The 20,995-nt window shown below is 34.5% G+C and overlaps 1 protein-coding gene across 3 annotated transcripts in view; it reads right to left on the bottom strand.

The window, feature by feature from the left end:
• Window positions 1-20,995, bottom strand: part of ADAMTS19 (ADAM metallopeptidase with thrombospondin type 1 motif 19) — a 280,545-nt gene that overhangs the window by 106,963 nt on the left and 152,587 nt on the right. For all 3 annotated transcript variants that reach the window (XM_014344971.5, XM_024928919.4, XM_024928920.4), the window contains 2 exons: window positions 12,042-12,182; window positions 10,452-10,602 (listed from right to left, as the gene is read on the bottom strand). In XM_014344971.5, the coding sequence (XP_014200457.4) occupies window positions 10,452-10,602; window positions 12,042-12,182 (292 nt within the window). The remainder of the gene's footprint in view (window positions 1-10,451; window positions 10,603-12,041; window positions 12,183-20,995) is intronic.

Raw genomic sequence — 20,995 nt, 5'->3', positions numbered from 1 at the left:
AGAGACTATCTTGCACATAAACAGGGAGAAACAACAGATTACTTACAGGGAAATGACAATCCAAGGGCTATACATTTCTCATCTTAAATTATGGAGAAGAGAAGATAGAGGAATGTTTCTGAGATGGTAAAAGAAAAAGAAAAAGTCAACCTATAATTTTATATCTAGTGAAAATATATTTCAAAAATTAAGATGAAATGAAAATTTTCAGGTGAAAGAAAATTAAGAGAATTTGTCATTAGCAACCCAACTAAAAGACATGGAGAAGGAAAATGAAACCAAAGGAAAACTCCTATCTTCAGGAAGTCATGAAGAACAATGGAAAGGGTAAATATCAAGCTAAAAGTAAAAGACTATTTTTACATTCTTAATCCTTAAAATACATGCAATGTATATTAAGTAAAATGTATACAATTTGATTGTATGGTCTACAATGTACACAGATGCTATATTATATCTATATCTATATATATCATGACTATAGTACAGAAAAACTGAATGAGGAAGTCTAAATGCACATATGTGGTTGCATATTCCAATAATTCCAAATGAAATAGTACTATAATAACTCTAAATAGATTCAGAAAAATTGAGAGTTTATATTTTAATCCCTAGAGATGAGTTTGGCAAACTGTGGCCTGGAGACTGGCCAACTGTCTTGCTCATCCCATTACATATTATCTATGGCTGATTTGAGCTAGAGCAGCAGATTTGAGTTGCAACAGAGGCTCTGCTGCTGACAAGCCTAATATATTTACTATCTGGCCCTTTAAATAAAGATGTGTGATCCCAGACCTAGACCCAGATCAGGCCTCTTAAAGAGGTAAAGGATTATAGCTAAAAATGTAATAGATAAAGTAGGATCCTAAAGAGAATTCAAATAATATAAAAGTAAATTAATGGGGATCAGAGGGAAATAAAGAGTTAAAAAATAAATTATAAAATCTAGACCTAAATTCAAACACATTGTTTAATCAATGATTAAACATTAATGAACTACCTCAATTAAAAGGTTATAATTTTTATAACAGATGAATATCAAGACAACTACATGCTTATACTACAAGAGGCTCAGTTGAAATAGTACACAGATACATTTAAACTAAATAAAAGCATAATATACCATGCAAAAAAATAAACACACAAAATCAGATTAATATCAGATATAATAAACTACAATATAAAAAAGTTCTACCACTGATAAAGAAGATTTTTTCATAATGAAAAGAAATGCAATAAGAAGACATAATGCATCAAGAAGACATAACAATAATAACTGTATTAGTGTCTTGCAATAAAGCCTTACGAGGTATGAATCAAAATCTGACATAATCGAAGGGAGTAGACAATTGCAGTCATAGTAGGATATTTAAATTCCCCACTTTAGCAATTATTAGAACATCTATAAACATAATAAAGGACGATTTGTATAACTTTATTAATAACCTTGACCTAATTAATATTTATGAAACACTGACAACTGTGGAAATGCATTCTGTCAAATGCATATAGAACATTCACCTGGATAGATTATAAATGAGTCTCAATAAATTTAAAGAGATCATGAAGAGTATATTTTTGGATCTAGGAGTGGAAAGTTTGGATCATATAAGAGGTGAATGCTTAAGTGATAAAAAAAAAAAAAAAAAAAAAAACACCTAAAATTTTCCCGAAGTGATTATACTATATTCCTAATAGCGGTATGTGAATTCTGATTGCTCTGTATTATCAGCAACAATTTAGTTTTTTCAATTCTTTAAACTTAAGACATTGCAATGTATATGCAAATGTAGGTCTTTATGGTTTTAATTTGCATTTCTTGATACAATATTAATGATGTTAAGCATCCTTTAAGGAGTTTGTTGGCTATCTGCATATCTTCATTTCTAAATTGTCTGTTGAAATGTTTTGCCCATTTTATTGTATTGCTTGGTCTTTTATTACTATTACAGGGATTATATATTTTGGACAAAACCCTTTGTCAGATATGCCTATTATAAATATTTTCACCATTCTGTGGCTTACCTTTTCATTGTCTTAACAGAGTTTTCCTAAGATAAAATAATTTATTTTGATAGATTTCAAACAATAATTTTCTGTTTTGTTTTTCTTTTATGGTTCATGCTCCTGGTGTCCTATTAAAAAAATATTTCCTCTACCTTTTTCCCTGAAGTTTTATAGTTTTGTAGATTCCACATTTAGGTCAATAATACATTTAGGGTTAATTTTATCTTATGATATGATGTAATTTTAAAAGATGAATGTCCAATTGCTCCAGCACAATTTGTTGAAAAGCTTTTATTTACCCATTCAACTGCCTTGTGACTTTTGTTGAAATCAATTGTACACATATGTGAGAGTCTATAATTGGACTCTCTATGGTGTTCCACTGAGGAGTTAAGTCTCTCATCAACACCACATTGTCTTCATTACTGCAGCTTTGTTAAGTCTTAAATCATGCAGTTTATGTCCTCCAACTATTTCATGTTAAGCCTTTTTAAAATCCAAATTCTTGTTGCCTCTGGAATTTTGCAATGCCAAATTACAGAGACTAGGCCTTCTATAGTTCTTCATAATATTAGGTTGGTGCAAACATAATTGCGGTTTTTGCCATTACTTTATTTCAATTCCAGTCTGTGCATTGGCTTCAAGGAGAGGTTTGAGAGAGTCCTACAAACTTGGATGAATCAAGTAGATACAGGAGAAATGTAAAACTGGAACTTTCCATGTCAATATTTAAAGTAATCATATGATTCAGTTATACTATAAGCTTTTCTATCCATTTAATACATATGCAATTCATAGTGTGCCTAGTTCACAAAGACAGGATCTTAAGTTTCCTGGAGGTCTTCAATTTTATCACACTTCCTTCCTTTTCAGAAAAAGGTTAACTCCTACGGGGCCACTTCTTACTATTTCTAGGGAAAAATCCTTCCATACCTCTGTATTTTCAGCCAGTCTAAGTAATTTCAGGAAGCTATTACAATGACTTGATGCAGTTGGAGCTGGCTCAGCCACAAGATGCCAGATAGCCTGAAGGTACCCACCACCAATTGCTAAGGACTCAGGAACAAGGCCATCCAAGAAGTCAGCCATTAATTCTGCAAATTTATGCAGAAGAGTGAGCTATTATTGCCTGTGATCAACATTTTTCACCAGAATCTCTACATCTGTGCCTTTAAACATTTTGCAGATGTAACTTGTTATACTAAGGGTAAATTTATATCATTAATTAGATCAGCATTATGCAATAATGCTGAGCCTCTAGTGTTTGTGTTTAAATATCTGTTTATAAGTATGGAAGTGAAACATCTAATTTAGATGCTATGGCCCAACTGCCTTTGTCAGATTCAGAGTTACCTTGTTTTTAAGATTTTGCCTGAAACATACATATTGAAGGTTGCTGTGAACCCTCACACTACAAATCTTGATGTTTGTTTGTAATTGATTAGAAATGAGCTGGTCATAAGGATGCCTAATTGAATTATGAATAAGCTGTGAAACAAGCTACCTTCCCTATAGCATAGGTAGGCTTTTATGTAGTCATTGCATTAATATTCTAAAAGGTTATCATGTTATCTACATGAGTGAAAAATTTAGAATCAGTACCCCATTATTCAGTCGGTTCACTTATTCATCAAATATTTATTAAGCACTTACTTGGGTGCTAGAGATGCAATGACAAAAGGGCTGACAACTCTGCTAATGTTAAGGAGCTTACCATATAGGAGATTTGTTTTGTATAGCACTTAGAAGACAGACTGCCAGGTAGGGTGACTCCACATAGAGCCAATTGAAGGTGTATATGTATGTAGCAGAACTACAGTCATGCTTTGCTTAATGATGGAAATACATTTTGAGAAATGTGTCATTAGGCAATGTAGTCATTGTGTGAACATTGTAGAGTGTACTTACACAAGCCTAAATGATATAGCCTACTACACACCTAGGCTATATGGTATATCCCATTGTTTCTAAGCTTCAAACCTGTATAGCATGTTACCTTACTGTATATTGTAGGCAACTGTAAAACAATCCTAAGTATTTGTGCATCTAAACATAGAAATGTTACAGTAAAAATACAGACTATAATTTTATAAGACCATTGTTGTATATGTGGTCCATTGACTGAAATGTCATTACATAGTGCACAACTATTTTCAGTCTTCTACAGTTACAACTATTTTCTGCTATACTTTTAAGTTATACTTCCTGACACCTTATATATTCAGGCATTCCCATATAGCTTCAAATAATGATGTGTCAAACCCTTTGGGAAAAAATATCAACCGTCTAATCTCAGCCTTCATTTTGCTCCACTTGTCTTCAGCTTAAAAAATTTTTTTTTATACTTTAATTTTAAGTTCAGGGGTATATTACAGGTTTGCTATATAGGTAAACTCATGTCACAGGGGTTTGTTGTACAGATGATTTCATCACCCACGTACTAAGCCTAGTACTCAATAGTTATTTTTTTCTGATCCTCTCCCTCCTCCCACCCTCCAGCCTTCAGTAGGCCCCAGTGTCTATTGTTCCCTTCTTTGTGTTCATGAGTTCTTATTATTTAGCTCCCAATTATCAGTGAGAACAAATGGTATTTGGTTTTTTGTTCCTGCATTAGTTTGCTAAGGATAATGGCCTCCACCTCCATCCATGTTCCTGCAAAAGACATGGTCTCATTCTTTTTTATTGCTGCATAGTATTCCAAGGTGTATATGTACCACATTTTCTTTATCCAAACTGTTACTACTGGGCATTTAGGTTAATTCTATGTCTTTGCTATTGTGAACAGTGCTGCAGTGAACATCCACATGCATGTGTCTTTATAGTAGAATGATTTATATTGCTTTGGGTATATACTCAGTAATGGGATTGCTGGGTTGAATGGTAATTATGGGTAGTTTTTTTTAGCTCTTTGAGGAATTGCCACACTGCTTTCCACAATGGTGGAACTAATTTACACTCCCATTAACAGTGTATAAGTCTTCCCTTTTCTCTGCAACCTCACCAGCATCTGTTATTTTTTGATTTTCTAATAATAGCCATTCTGACTGGTGTGAGATGTTATCTCATTGTCGTTTTGATATGTATTTATCTAATTATCAGTGTTACTGACCTTTTTTAATATGCTTGTTGGCTGCATGTCTTTTGGAAAGTGTCGGTTCTTGTTCTTTGCCCACTTTTTAATGGGGTCGGTTTTTCCTTTTAAATTTGTTTAAGTTCCTCCCATTCTGTAGGTTGTCTCTTTACTCTATTGATGGTTTCTTTTGGTGTGCAGAGCTCTTAAGTTTAATTAGGTCCCATTTGTCAAATTTTATTTTTGTTGAAATTGCTTTTGGAAACTTTGTCATGAAATCTTTGCTCATTCCTATGTCCAGACCAGTATTGCCTAGGTTGTTTTCCAGGGTTTTTACAGTTTTAGGTTTTACATTTAAGTCTTCAGCTTTTGATACAGCTGATCAATCTCTCTTTCAAAAATATCCTCCTCACATTGCCTCCAAGATCTTAATTTGCTTTGGTTCTATTCCTAACTCAATATACTTTGGCATTTTATTTCTTCTTTCTCCTCATTTTCCTAAACTCTAAATATTGCATTGACCTGGGTCTTAGTCCTTGAAACTTTTCTAACTCACTTGCAATTGTTATTTAGTATCATGTCCCCAATATCTTATGCTTCTTAATGACTTCCAAATATATATCATGGACCTGCTTACATCCCTACTTGGATGTGTAATGGGCATCTCACAACATGACCCACAATGAATTCCAGGGCATTTTGCATTCTGTTTTGTCTTGCTGTATTCCTCCCAAGATAAACGCATAGCTTGTTCTCCCACTTTCTTCAGATCTCTAAACAAATGTCACCTTTCTAGGAAACTTTCCCAGGTCACCTTATAAGAAATAACACCATCCTAACCATCTACCTTGGTAGTACTTCCTGTTTTACCTGAGTTTATATTTCTTCTAAACAACTATCATCAACTAACATATTAGATATGCATTTGCTTATATTTCCTCCAACTAAAATGTAAGTTCCATGGAGGTAGGATCTTTGATTCCTGCTGTATTATTTGTGCTTCATACAGTGCCTGGAAAGTAGTTGGAACTTAATAAATATTTGTCAAATCAATGACTAAATATGTAAATTATCTTTTCCATGGTTCTAGCTATCTATCTATCGTCTATTAGGTTACTACACTTTACATGCTGTACTGATTTGGGACTGGAGTATAAGAGTGGAGAGAAAATAAAAAGGAGAACATTTCTGGAAACCTTAAACCTAAAACTTTATTAGCACAATGTGTAGTTTTAAAACAAGGCGACATCCTAGGATACTGAGAAACAGATTTTAAAAACCTAAATAAACAATCATATTTTCAGAGATCAAGGAAAAAAATCTGTGCAGGTAGGTTATTGGGAAATAATCATATAAATAGAGCAAATAGTTTAGCAAAATGAATCAATTAAGATACTGGTTAAAACTGGTAGTATAGGTGCTATAGGAGACAAAAAAATTAGTTTAAATATGAGATCTGATCTAAGGGTTTTTCCATAGAGAAGACAATATAGCATATAAAGAAGTTTGAGTTCCATAGGAGACTGGAGAGCATCTGATTTTTGGGATTTAGACATAATCTGAGTTTGGATCTAGCATTCTCTGTTAATAGGTATAAGAACTTCAAAGTATTATTTAACTGCTCTAGACCTCAAATTGTTGATTTGTAAAATAGGACTAGACAATATGGTATTTAATGGTTATAAGAATCAAATTATGGTTTTAGGTCTAACATTTAAGTCTTTAATCCATCTTGAATTAATTTTAAATGTTAGACCTAAAACCATAAAAACCCTAGAAGAAAACCTAGGTAATACCATTCAGGACATAGGCATGGGCAAGGACTTCAGGACTAAAACACCAAAAGCAATGGCAACAAAAGCCAAAATAGACAAATGGGATCTAATTAAACTAAAGAGCTTCTGCACAGCAAAAGAAACTACCATCAGAGTGAACAGGCAACCTACAGAATGGGAGAAAATTTTTGCAATCTACCCATCTGACAAAGGTCTAATATCCAGAATCTACAAAGAACTTAAACAAATTTACAAGAAAAAATCAAACAACCCCATTAAAAAGTGGGCAAAGGATATGAACAGACACTTTTCAAAAGAAGACATTTATGCAGACAGCAGACACATGAAAAAATGCTCATTATCACTGGCCGTCAGAGAAATGCAAATCAAAATCAAAACCACAATGAGATACCATCTCACACCAGTTAGAATGGCGATCATTAAAAAGTAAGGAAACAACAGGTGCTGGAGAGAATGTGGAGAAATAGGAATGCTTTTACACTGTTGGTGGGACTGTAAACTAGTTCAACCATTGTGGAAGACAGTGTGGCGATTCCTCAGGGATCTAGAACTAGAAATACCATTTGACACAGTGATCCCATTACTGGGTATATACCTAAAGGATTATAAACCATGCTGCTATAAAGACACATGCACACATATGTTTATTGTGGCACTATTCACAATAGCAAAGACTTGGAACCAACCCAAATGTCCATCAGTGATAGGCTGGATTAAGAAAATGTGGCACATATACACCATGGAATACTATGCAGTCATAAAAAGGATGCATTCATTTCCTTTGTAGCTACATGGATGAAGCTGGAAACCATCATTCTGAGCAAACTATTGCAAGGTCAGAAAACCAAACAACCCATGTTCTCACTCATAGGTCGAAATTGAACAATGAGAACACTTGGACAAAGGGCGGGGAAAATATCATACACCAGGGCCTGTTGTGGGGTGGGGGGATGGGGGAAGGACAGCATTAGGAGAAATACCTAATGTAAATGATGAGTTAATGGGTGCAGCAAACCAACATGGCACATGTATACATATGTAACAAACCTGCACATTGTGCACATGTACCCTAGAACTTAAAGTATGATAAAAAAAGAAAAAAAGTGTCAAATTACATCATAAAATAAATAATTAAACACACTATGTGGAAGATATTCAGAGGTCAAAACATTGTAGAATGGCACTAGCAAAATTTAATTGCATGTGATATATTAAAATAATTTCTAAAAGCTTGTAAAATAGTATTTATGGAAAAGAATCTACAATTTAACAGAATCGTGTGTAGTTGATCATCTACTGAGCTTTTACAGTAGGAATGCTTTATAAAAGATGAACATTTTGGATGAACTGATCCATTGATCAGTTCTATCAATTCTCTATACCACGTGAACTGAAACTGTCTCCTGTGCAATGCTCCAGTGACAGTGACCACAAAGAGCCTATTTTGTTGCCTAAAATAATAGTAACTTCAGCCTGTAAAAGTGTCTGCCCACAAACCCAAACCTTTGTACCTCAAAATCTTTCATTTTACCATGAAGATTTAAGAAAGAGGATTGTGACCAGACTTTTGATTGTCTAAAGACTCACAGGTGAAAGCAGAGTGGAGGTTAGTAGATGAGGTCAGAGAGGTACCGGAGACAGACCTTACAGAACAAATGTCATAATTGTCACACACGATGTGGAGTTCCAAGGATCCATGACTGTGCCACATGTAAACCGTTTGGAATTAGATCACAATTACATAGCAACACCAGTTCCTTTCAAGCTCCATAGTCCGTACAGCCTTTTTTTTTTTTTTTTTGAGACCGAGTCTCACTCTGTAGTCCAGGCCGGAGTGCAGTGGCGCGATCTCGGCTCACTGCAAGCTCCACCTCCCAGGTTCACGCCATTCTCCTGCCTCAGCCTCCCGAGTAGCTGGGACTACAGGTGCCCGCCACCATGCCCAGCTAATTTTTTTTAAATAATTTTTAGTAGAGATGGGGTTTCACCGTGTTAGCCAGGATGGTCTCGATCTCCTGACCTCATGATCCACCCGTCTCGGCCTCCCAAAGTGCTGGGATTACAGGTGTGAGCCACCTCGCCTGGTCCATACAGCCTTTTACACATCACATTTGATGCAGCTCCAACTCCATACATTCACTCATTTTAATTCTAAATAATTTGTTCACTGGATATTTCACTTACTCTGTGCCAGTCCCTAGACTAGATGCTGGAGAAACTCACTCTGCCCTCATGCAGCTTACATACTGGTGGGTGAAACTGATCAAAAGCAATTAATAAACAAATAAGTGCACAACTCTTTTAATAAGAACCACAAACCAAAGAGAGCATTCAATATATTATAATGTCATATGCTTTGTTCCTTATAAAGGATCTTAATTATGCTGACAGTTACCCAAAACAGCATTATCCTCAACAAAGCCAAACTCCTTTGAGGCATTCACAGAAACTGTGGCTGGGTAAAATAGGCTATGTTTCAGCGATACTTAACCAATTTACTCTCAGTGTGGTTATCAGTTTATTCCTGAAGTACAATGTGTATGTGTGTGTGTTAGGAAGAGGTGAGAGGAGATGGGCAGATAGGGGATGGGCAGCAGGAAAGAAAAAAAAAGGTTACTAGAGCTTAAACTCTTCCATCAGTTAAGAAGGTCATTTTGCTTCATCCTTTAGATTTTATGGACCTAACACTACTGTCCTCTCTGAGTAATTACTGACTACTGGAATATTAATACATAAACACTGCTTTACCATTATACATTTTCCCTTTTCTTCCAGTTTACGTAGAAATGTACTCTCTTAATTTTTGTTCCTATAAAAGATACTTCTAAAAATTTATTTTCAGGATTAAAATGTATAGTTCCTCCTCCACAATTACATGTTCATGTTATTGCATTTTTATCAATTATATTTTCATATCGCATTTTTACCCATTTCCATATAAGAAAATACAGTTGGCCCTCCCCGTTTGTAGTTTCCACATCCAGGGATCCAACCAACCACAGATAAAAAAAAATTTAAAAAAAAATAACAATAAAACAATATAAATAATACTAATAATAAAATAACATAGTATAATAATTACATAGCATTTACAATGTATCAAGTTCTGTAAGTAATCTAGGGATGATTTAAAGTATTTGGGAGGATGTGGGTAGGTTATATGCAAATACTACATTATTTTTCATAAGGGACTTTAGCAGCTGGGAGTTTTGGTATCTGCTCAGGGAACAGGATGTGGGTACTGAAACCAATTCCTGCAGATAATGGAGAGAAAACTGTATGGGATTTAAAATAGAAGCATTGAACTGACATAATAAAAATACTTCCCTGATATCAATGTAATTTTCAAAGTAGAAATTATTAGGTCTTTCTTTATTCACTTTGATTAAATGCTCACATCTTATTTCTGTCGCTTCCAAAGTATAAGAAAAAAATGCACAAACCTTTTCTTAGAAAATCCTTCTTTTATATATTGGGGTGCTTTTGATCCACAAACCCTAAAATAATGTTACCTTCTCCTACCAATCAATACTTCTAAACAATGAATGAACGCACAAAACCCCCACCTGGATCTTTACCTGCATCTCCTGACAAAAAGAAGCCAATGGCCCAAAAAGGATCTGGCATTGTTCATCAGCAGTGTATGTCATCCCTGGCAGCTTGGAGGGAACCATCACAGAATTGACACTCTGTGGATTTGTTTGTAGCAAGCAGTTACTGGCCTTTGACCTGGCAATAGGCAGGTATGTGTAAACTTTTGAATTTAATGTAAAAAGCTGATATGATTGGTTAGCATACAACAAGAAACACTTTAATAATATCAAAAATATATCTCTAAGCTCTTCCATTGAATACTCATAGAAATTATTCTATATGTCAAAAATCATTTATTTACAATGAAGATAATCGTAATAAATAATTTTCAAGTTAAAAGAACTTTATGGTGTACAAAACACATTCATATGAATTAACTCAGTTGATCTACATAACACTGTGAAGTGGGTGTTATTTTATGCATTTAATAGGTATACAGGCTCAGAGTCAGAGAGTAACTTGCCCAAAAGTAGTATGTGAATATAAGATATCAGCTATATTTGGGGATTTAAAGAATGTATGGAAAGCATCCTCAGGTGAATATTAACAGTGTAGATATATTTGTGCTTGACATTGTAATACAACTTTGTATACAACTCTGTAATATATTTTAAAGTGGTATGTGATGTCATAGGAGTCCTGATTCATGTGAAGGCAGCCATACAAAATCATGCATGTTCCTTAGGAACTCATTAGGGCCTACAGAAGGGCTGCTGATGCAGCTACTGATGGTGTGTCTGAAATATCACATGCTCTGAGTGCTCTTCTCTAGACTGTTATGACAAACAGCATGCACAGAATATATTGTACATATAGCCATTTAATAGAAAAATGGGCTTAACTATTTAAAGGATATACAAAAGTGAATAAAGTTCATCTGTGTAGTGAGTTTAGCAAGCTAGGTGTTCCTGTATTTCTCACTAAGACTTGTTTTGGATACCTTAAGCATCTCACTAACTACTCTGCATATTGCTTACTGCTTCAGGTGATCCTTCTATAATTATAGAAATAAGTGCTTTAAAATGAACAAGTGCTTTAAAATGAAAATGAGAACAACAGTAATATTTTTCATTTACTTTTCGAACAAGACAGAAGCTAAGTGTTACTGCCACTGAATGTGGAAAGGGCTATGATAATGGTGGAAACTATTTATTAATGAAAAAACATTTGAAGTGTAGATGTATTACAAACGAAAAGTGAAGATTTTGTTAGAGGGGCCCTGATCTTCGTGATAATAGATGTGCTGGGTGATGAACAGTGTGAATATTTCCACTGGGAAAAATTGAAAAGGCAACTAAATACTGTGACAGATTTTTAAAATCATGATAACAATTTTTCAATCTTACAAATAATCTTAACTGTTCTTTTTGAAAAATGTAGAAATTAAAAAGCAGGGGGTTAAATAACATGTCCCAAACTACACCATGAGTCAATGGAAAAGCCAGGATTGGAACAAAGTACCTTCAGTTTTACTCTGGTGGCCTTTCCACTTTGCCACTCTGGCTTCTCTATTTGTAAAAAGAAACAGCACACATAATCATTCACAAGGCAAAAACAATAAGTGACCTCCATACCTGAGAAATCTTTCCAAATCTTCCTTGCTACATCGAGACCATGAAACGTCACCAAGATTCTGTCCTTTAATCCATTCACCAGACATGATATGAAGACCATCAGCACACGATGGGTGGTCATTGTCATGGTTAATGCCCATGCTGATTTGGAATATAATAAAATTTTAAAATTTACACTAAGTAAATGTTACTTGTTAACTTTTTATAACTGCAGTTAAATACCGGTTAAAATACTTAAAATACTGGGAGCCAAATTTGTTTTAAGGAAATTAGTTTCAAAATAAAATTAGATTTCAGATTAAGTTACTTTTTAAATTTTGTTACCCCAATTTAAGGTAAATATTTTTATTTAATAAAAAACATTTCCCTAACCAACCTATAAAATGACATGTTTAGGTCCTTTATATGGAAATGACCTACAGATATATTCTTTGCATAATAGTACGTATGAAACTCAGAAATAATACATTTATGTTTAACCACACTAGATTCTTGCTGTTGCCTGAATCAAATTTTCTTCAAAATTTGATTTGAAAACACATCTTTTACCAAATTTGAAACCTCATTAATCTATTAATTTCCTATGTCTTTCATTAGACCATCTTCTTCCTCCCACATCATATAACACAAATTATCCTGGCCTTCTTTGTCTTTTTTTAATGAATCCTGAATCTGTTGAAATTCTATTCTAAAAGTCGGACTTATTTCTAAATAGATGTTCTAGAAATACCTTCAATTTAGTATGTCTAAAGACTGCCTTTCTTACTTTCTCTTTCAATTCTCTATTTACTCCTCTATTCTATTTTTCTCTTGCTCTCTTTTTATGCTTTTGCTAGCTACTAAGTTCAGCCAAATAAAGAATCTTCAAGTCATCATTTATTTTTTTCCTTTCCTGAATTATCACATAGGCTCTATTTCATTAACTGTTAGAGGCAAGCCTTGCCAACTCTACCTTCTAAGTATTTCACTCAACTGTCATCTCCCTTCTATCCTATAGTCACTATTAAAATTATTGTATTGTATCCTTATGACAGTATATACAAAGTCTTGAATTGTTATGGTATTGTACCTGAATTCTGTCCCTCTAATCTTTACCAACATTCTCCCTTCCCCTCCTCCTACCCTGCTCCAGTGAGATCTATTTAAAACACAATCTGCCTATGCCATTCCTATGTTTTCTCATTATCCATAAGACAATTTCCAGCTCTTTAACATGATACATATCCCCTTCATATTCTTTGACATCATTATTAGTTTTTTTACTTAAGCAATACCAAATGACTTGTAGTTTCCCAAACATTATGTTGTTTCTTATTTTCTTGCAGTTAATTGTTACTTAGCATTTTCTAGGTATCATAAATCATATAAGGGAATTTATAAACTTGAGTTAAACAACCAAATGTGGTAGAAATGATTATAATATGCATTTTGCAGATGAGAAGTAACTTGTCCAAGATTATACATTGAGAAATTGGAAAGTAATAATGTTTGAACTGAGGTGCCTGGCTCTAGAACTCATATGATTAACCATTCCACATTGGGCGTCTATAAATTCCATCCTGCAACCCCATATGTTGTCTAAAGTGCCTCTCCTTCAGCTTCTTTGCCTGGACAAACTCAAATTCTACTTAATCATCAACATTAATGCAGTTTACTTCTATCAGGTTTTCTTTCACTATCCCCTACCTCACCCATTTGTACTATCTCTTCTGGAAACAACATAGGATTCTGTGAACAACATTGTTACAGCATTTTCTATACTGCATTATAAATTTTTACTTTTGGTTCACTCTCCAAATTCTTGAGACTCTGTAACCAATGTTGAATCATGGGTTCAATGATCATGTAGAAAAAAAATTATATAGTCTCTTGTGAATTCTCATAATGAGGCCAGTAAAATATTTTTGTGGATGAGGGTTAGTACTGAAGAAGCAGAGAAAAGTCCATTTTTGTACATGCATAGCCGGAGATAATGGCAGGATAGTCCATTATTCTCTTTTCTTTTCTGTTATGGTCTAGATAATAAATAAAATTGTTTTCATAATGAAAAATTCACAAGAATATCTATATTGTGTTTTAAAACATGAAATTAAAAGAACTGTTATAGAAATTGCTAAGGGAAATTACAATGAGAGTATCTATGTTTCTGCAAATCAAAACAAAATTTTTAAAAACTACCAAACTATATTTTTAAGATGAATTATGAGTTTGAATCAAAATTGTTAAAATTAAATATGTTTTTGAAGGAAGAAGATAATATGAAAGGAATAAATAAATTCCATCCATATCATTAATGAATTAAGACTAATTCTATCACCATGCTAAATTTAACTATAAAAATTCTGGTATAAATAAAACTAAAACACATTATTGAATATTACTTTTCACTTTTGGTGTTAGAAAAATTCACCAGTGAATCATACTTTTCTTTCCTATTCTAATTAATTTCTTCAAATAGAGTCTGTAGCAACACATATTAATAGAATAAACAACAGAGAAAATAGGAAGATAAATGTTTTCATACTTTGAAGATAAAGAGGAAAAATAAGAGATTATATGAAATAGGTATGAACCAGTTCAATTAAAATATTAGAAGGCAGAGTAAAAAGATGTTGAAGGTAGAAAGTGATTTAATCTCTGTATCTTCCCCTTGTTAATGTGACCAAAGGCAATTTAACAATAAATAAACCTGCCTCAGTTGCCTTATTTGTTAAATATACTTCCTTGACTGATTTGTTGTGATGACTGCATCACATGATATGTAGTGCCTGACCAGTGCCTGGAATACAGGCAGACCATAATGATCCTCTATACTGGGGAAATAAATCAGAGAAATTTTATTATATGATTCTAATTTGTCAAAAGATACATAAACAGATTTATCATAAATTATATTAAATTCACTTTGCTGCATTTTGCTTTCTTTGGTGAAAGTGTGCCCTTCAGAAAAACCAAGAAAATAACAATCAAAAGAATTTACTTAGATATTAAGTTAAAATAAGAAATTATAAATATGACATAATATCACAAATCAGTAAAAGTGGCTTAATGTAATTCTAACTGTATGGTTCAAATGCAGCCCATCAGTGTCCTGTCTCCTCTCTGCCATGGATTCTGGCTACAGCCCACATCAATGGGTGACCTGTTAATTAACAAACACTTGCCATGTGGAACGTGCTTGACTCTTCCATCTGTGGTGGCATAATCTTTCAAACCATACACAAATGCTATTATTTTTGAAGGGTAACTAGTCTTTCTCAAAAATAATAAACCTTCCTAAATAATGTGTCCCAATGAGGGAAGGAGAGGGATTGCTTCCAAGATTTGGCAATTTGGACATTTTCCCAACATAGTGTAATAGGATTTTCCAAATATGGATGATTACAACCTCTCATCCAGATAATCATTTTCCTTTCGGGATCCTGGTCCTGATTCTGATGTAAGAAATTAGCTTCAGCCATGGGGAGGTCTGGTGATTCAAGCGTTGTTTACCAGTAGTTAAATTTTCCTAAAGCCATTTAACTCATAACAGAAAAGATTATCATTAAATTGGGACAGGCTTTTTTAAGCACACATCTGGAATTATCAGGAAACAATGCTTAGTCCTGACTCAACAGGTTTGAAATAAAACAATTAATTGTGTTCCTTAATCTGTGCCAGCTACTCTATTAACCACTGACAATGATATCACTTAATCCTCACAATATTCCCATAATGTATCTATTATCATGACTTCTATTTTACAAATGAGGAAGTTGCTGAGGTTAATGGTGAAGCTGTGACTCAAATCCGGGCAGTTTGATGCTCACACAGATGAACCTCTAAACTACCACACAATAGTGCTTTTCTTTCTGGATCAAAACTCTCACTTTTGGAGATGATTTATTGTTTTCTGAACAATTTTAAATGCCTCTGTTCTTTTAGCAGAAATGTACCTCTACATGTAGAACCTTGTAACCAAGTCACATGCATTGCATGGAAAACATTCTCTAAGTAAGACATTAGCAACACCTCTCCTCACACTGCAATTGAACTACATTTTAATAATCTCAGTTTAAATTCATTTTGACAAAGAGCCTTGGGCAAATAAACTCTTCACTAACATTGTACATGGTTGTCAAGTCAACTGAAAAAATATTTTTATCTTATAAAACTTCTCAACTTGTTTAAAAATCTTTGCCAGGAAGTTTTGTGATATCCTGCGGAAAGCTGGAGAAGCATTTGGATTTTGAAGATGGTCCCTTTTGATGTTCAAAGAATTAGGGAGGAGAAGCCTTATGAATTCACTCATTTTTTTGGATAATTTGGAAAGGATCTGATTTGTAAACAGTAATATTTTAAAAGAGTGGGCTTTTTATGCTGAATACATTAAGCATTTTTATGACATAATATTTCCCACTAAAGCCATATATTATGTGGAAACATTAATAAAAGAAAGAAACAAACTATTACAATGTCTTACTGGAAGTAGATTATATTTATACAAAATGACATTTAATTACATATTTCTTAGAATTCAGTGGTATATCTAAGTCTATATAATTTCACTATTGTGTGTTCATGGAGAAAAAATTCAGACATTCAGAAATACAATATATTTTTGTGTCATATTTCTTTTTATATTTTAAGTCATTTCAATTTGCACAAACAATGAAACCTACTTTTACTGGCAAGCCAAAAGGCTATATAAAAGCAAGGTAAAAAATTAGAGGTTAAAAGAAGAAAAGTAGAGGTACAAAAAAGATTCCTTTTGACGTTGTCGTGCATTATATTACAGGTTTATCTAACAATGTACATACACTTGTTGAGAACCCACTACTGTGCTGAACTGTAGTCAAAAAGATAAGTAAGACTCAGTTCCTACATTCAAAGAGTGTATTATCTACTGCGATTGGAACACTATCCCTTGCTCTTGGATAGCCAGTGGATGCCTGGATCCTGTTAGTCCTATATTCCTTAAACCAATACTACTTACTTATCTGCCCCTTTTCAATTCTATTGCTATCAACCAAAATTGGTGCTGATTCTTTTTACTTCTAGATTATTGTACTGTCTGCCTGATTGTCCTCCTGCTCTTTAACTCTTTGCCTCTTAAACCATGCTTTAATGGTGCTAGTTCTTATGAGTGTATTAATATAAAAAAGCTAGTTTCCTATGCAAAAACTTTTCATTTGCCCTGGCAAACAGAGATTCTAAAAATGTTAATAATGAACCACTTGCATCAGAATCATAGGGCATGAAGACATTAGAGTAGTTAAAATGCAGATTCATGGGCCTGCCCCCAACGAATTAAAATAGAATATTTAGAGGTAAGGCCTAAGAAATGGCATTTTGATACATTTTTAGATGATTCTTATTTACTCAAAATTCTGGAAAGCAATGATCTACAGGATGAAATCCACTCTTTATCTCATTATTCAAAATATCTGTAAACTGATATCAATCTGATTTTCATAGTTAATTCCAGCCTAACCTTTTGTATAGTTCCTTTCCATTAGAATACCTTCTATTCTTTTGGCTTAGGGTTGACTTGGCAATGCGGGCTCTTTTTTGGTTCCATATGAACTTTAAAGTAGTTTTTTCCAATTCTGTGAAGAAAGTCATTGGTAGCTTGATGGGGATGGCATTGAATCTATAAATTACCTTGGGCAGTATAGCCATTTTCACGATACTGATTCTTCCTATCCATGAGCATGGAATATTCTTCCATTTGTTTGTATCCTCTTTTATTTTGCTGAGCAGTGGTTTGTAGTTCTTCTTGAAGAGGTCCTTCACGTCCCTTGTAAGTTGGATTCCTAGGTATTTTATTCTCTTTGAATCAATTGTAAATGGGAGTTCACTCATGATTTGGCTCTGTTTGTCTTTTATTGGTGTATAAGAATGCTTGTGATTTTTGCACATTGCTTTTGTATCCTGAGACTTGGCTGAAGTTGCTTATCAGCTTAAGGAGATTTTGGGCTGAGACAATGGGGTTTTCTAGATATACAATCATGTCATCTGCAAACAGGGACAATTTGACTTCCTCTTTTCCTAATTGAATACCCTTTATTTCTTTCTCCTGCCTGATTGCTCTGGCCAGAACTTCCAACACTAGGTTGAATAGGAGTGGTGAGAGAGTACATCCCTCCCTGTCTTGTGCCAGTTTTCAAAGGGAATGCTTCCAGTTTTTTTCCATTCAGTATGATATTGGCTGTGGGTTTGTCATAGATAGCTCTTATTATTTTGAGATACGTCCCATCAATACCTAATTTATTGAGAGTTTTTAGCATGAAGGACTGTTGAATTTTGTCACAGGCCTTTTCTGCATCTATTGAGATAATCATGTGGTTTTTGTCTTTGGTTATGTTTATATGCTGGATTACGTTTATTGATTTTCGTATGTTGAACCAGCCTTGCATCCCAGGGATGAAGCCCACTTGATCATGGTGGATAAGCTTTTTGATGTGCTGCTGCATTCAGTTTGCAAGTATTTTATTGAGGATTTTTGCACTGATGTTCATCAGGGATATTGGTCTAAAATTCTCTTTTTTTGTGTGTCTCTGCCAGGCTTTGGTATCAGGATGATGCTGGCCTCATAAAATGAGTTAGGGAGGATTCCCTCTTTTTCTATTGATTGGAATAGTTTCAGAAGGAATGGTACCAGCTCCTCCTTGTACCTCTGGTAGAATTCTGCTGTGAATCCATCTGGTCTTGGACTTTTTTTGGTTGGTAGGCTATTAATTATTGCTTCAATTTCAGAGCCTGTTATTGGTCTCTTCAGAGATTCAACTTCATCCTGGTTTAGTCTTGAAAGGGTGTATGTGTCCAGGAATTTATCCATTTCTTCTAGATTTTCTAGTTTATTTGTGTAGAGGTGTTTATAGTATTCTGTGATGGTAGTTTGTATTTCTCTGGGATCGATGGTGATATCCCCTTTATCATTTTTTATTGCGTCTATTTGATTCTTCCCTCTTTTCTTCTTTATTAGTCTTGCTAGCAGTCTATCAATTTTGTTGATCTTTTCGAAAAACCAGCTCCTAGATTCATTGATTTTTTGAAGGGTTTTTTGTATCCCTATCTCCTTCAGTTCTGCTCTGATCTTAGTTATTTCTTGCCTTCTGCTAGCTTTTGAACGTGTTTGCTCTTGCTTCACTAATTCTTTTAATTGTGATGTTAGGGTGTCAATTTTAGATCTTTCCTGCTTTCTCTTGTGGGCATTTAGTGCTATAAATTTCCCTTTACACACTGCTTTAAATGTGTCCCAGAGATTCTGGTATGTTGTGTCTTTGTTCTCGTTGGTTTCAAAGAACATCTTTATTTCTGCCTTCATTTCGTTATGTACCCAGTAGTCATTCAGGAGCAGTTTGTTCAGTTTCCATTTAGTTAAGTGGTTTTGAGTGAGTTTCTTAATCCTGAGTTCTAGTTTGATTGCACTGTGGTCTGAGAGACAGTTTGTTATAATTTCTGTTCTTTTACATTTGCTGAGGAGTGCTTTACTTCCAAATATGTGGTCAGTTTTGGCATAAGTGTGATGTGGTGCTGAGAAGAATGTATATTCTGTGATTTGGGGTGGAGAGTTCTGTAGATGTCTATTAGGTCCACTTGTGCAGCACTGAGTTCAATTCCTGGATATCCTTGTTAACTTTCTGTCTCGTTGATCTGTCTAATGTTGACAGTGGGGTGTTAAAGTCTCCCATTATTATTGTGTGGGAGTTTAAGTCTCTTTGTAGGTCTCTAAAGACTTGTTTTTTGAATCCGGGTGCTCCTGTATTGGGTGCATATATATTTAGGATAGTTAGCACTTCTTTTTCAATTGATCCCTTTACCATTATGTAATGCCTTCTTTGTCTCTTTTGATCTTTGTTGGTTTAAAGTCTGTTTTATCAGAGACTAGGATTGCAACCCCTGCCTTTTTTGTTTTCCATTTTGCTTTGTAGATCTCCTCCATCCCTTTATTTTGAGCCTATGTGTGTCTCTGCACATGAAATGGGTTTCCTGAATACAGCACACTGATGGGTCTTGACTCTGTATCCAATTTGCCAGTCTGTGTCTTTTAATTGGAGCATTTAGCCCATTTACATTAAAGGTTAGTATTGTTATGTGTGAATTTGATCTGGTCATTATGATGTTAGCTGGTTATTTTGCTCTTTAGTTGATGCAGTTTCTTCCTAGCATCGATGTTCTTTACAATTTGGCATGTTTTTGCAGTGGCTGGTACCAGCTGTTCCTTTCCATGTTTAGTGCTTCCTTCAGGAGCTCTTGTAGGAAGGCCTGGTGGTGACAAAATCTCTCAGCATTTGCTTGTCTTAAAGTATTTTATTTCTCCTTCACTTATGAAGCTTAGTTTGGCTGGATATGAAATTCTGGGTTGAAAATTCTTTTCTTTAAGCAACCTAAATGTCCAACAACGATAGACTGGATTAAGAAAATGTGGCACATATACACCATGGAATACTATGCAGCCATAAAAAATGATGCGTTCATGTCCTTTGTAGGGACATGGATGAAACTGGAAACCATCATTCTCAGCAAACTATCGCAAGGACAAAAAACCAAACACCGTATGTTCTCACTCATAGGTGGGAATTGAACAATGAGAACACATGGACACAGGAAGGGGAACATCACACACCGGGGACTGTTATGGGGTGGGGGGAGGGGGGAGGGATAGCATTAGGACACATACCTAATGCTAAATGACGAGTTAATGGGTGTAGCACACCAACATGGCACAGGTATACATATGTAACGATCTGCACGTTGTGCACATGTGCCCTAAAACTTAAAATATAATAATAATAAAATTAAAAAAATTTAAAAAAGATCAAAAATTAAGAATGTTGAATATTAGCCCCCACTCTCTTCTGGCTTGTAGACTTTCTGTGGAGAGAACGGCTGTGAGTTTGACGGGCTTCCCTTTGTGGGTAACCCGACCTTTCTCTCTGGCTGCCCTTAACATTTTTTCCTTCATTTCA

Source organism: Pan paniscus, chromosome 4 (genome assembly GCF_029289425.2).
Source record: "Pan paniscus chromosome 4, NHGRI_mPanPan1-v2.0_pri, whole genome shotgun sequence".
Lineage (NCBI taxonomy): Eukaryota > Metazoa > Chordata > Mammalia > Primates > Hominidae > Pan > Pan paniscus.
Note: the sequence above shows the minus strand (reverse complement) of the source record. Positions and strands in the feature narration are given on the sequence as shown.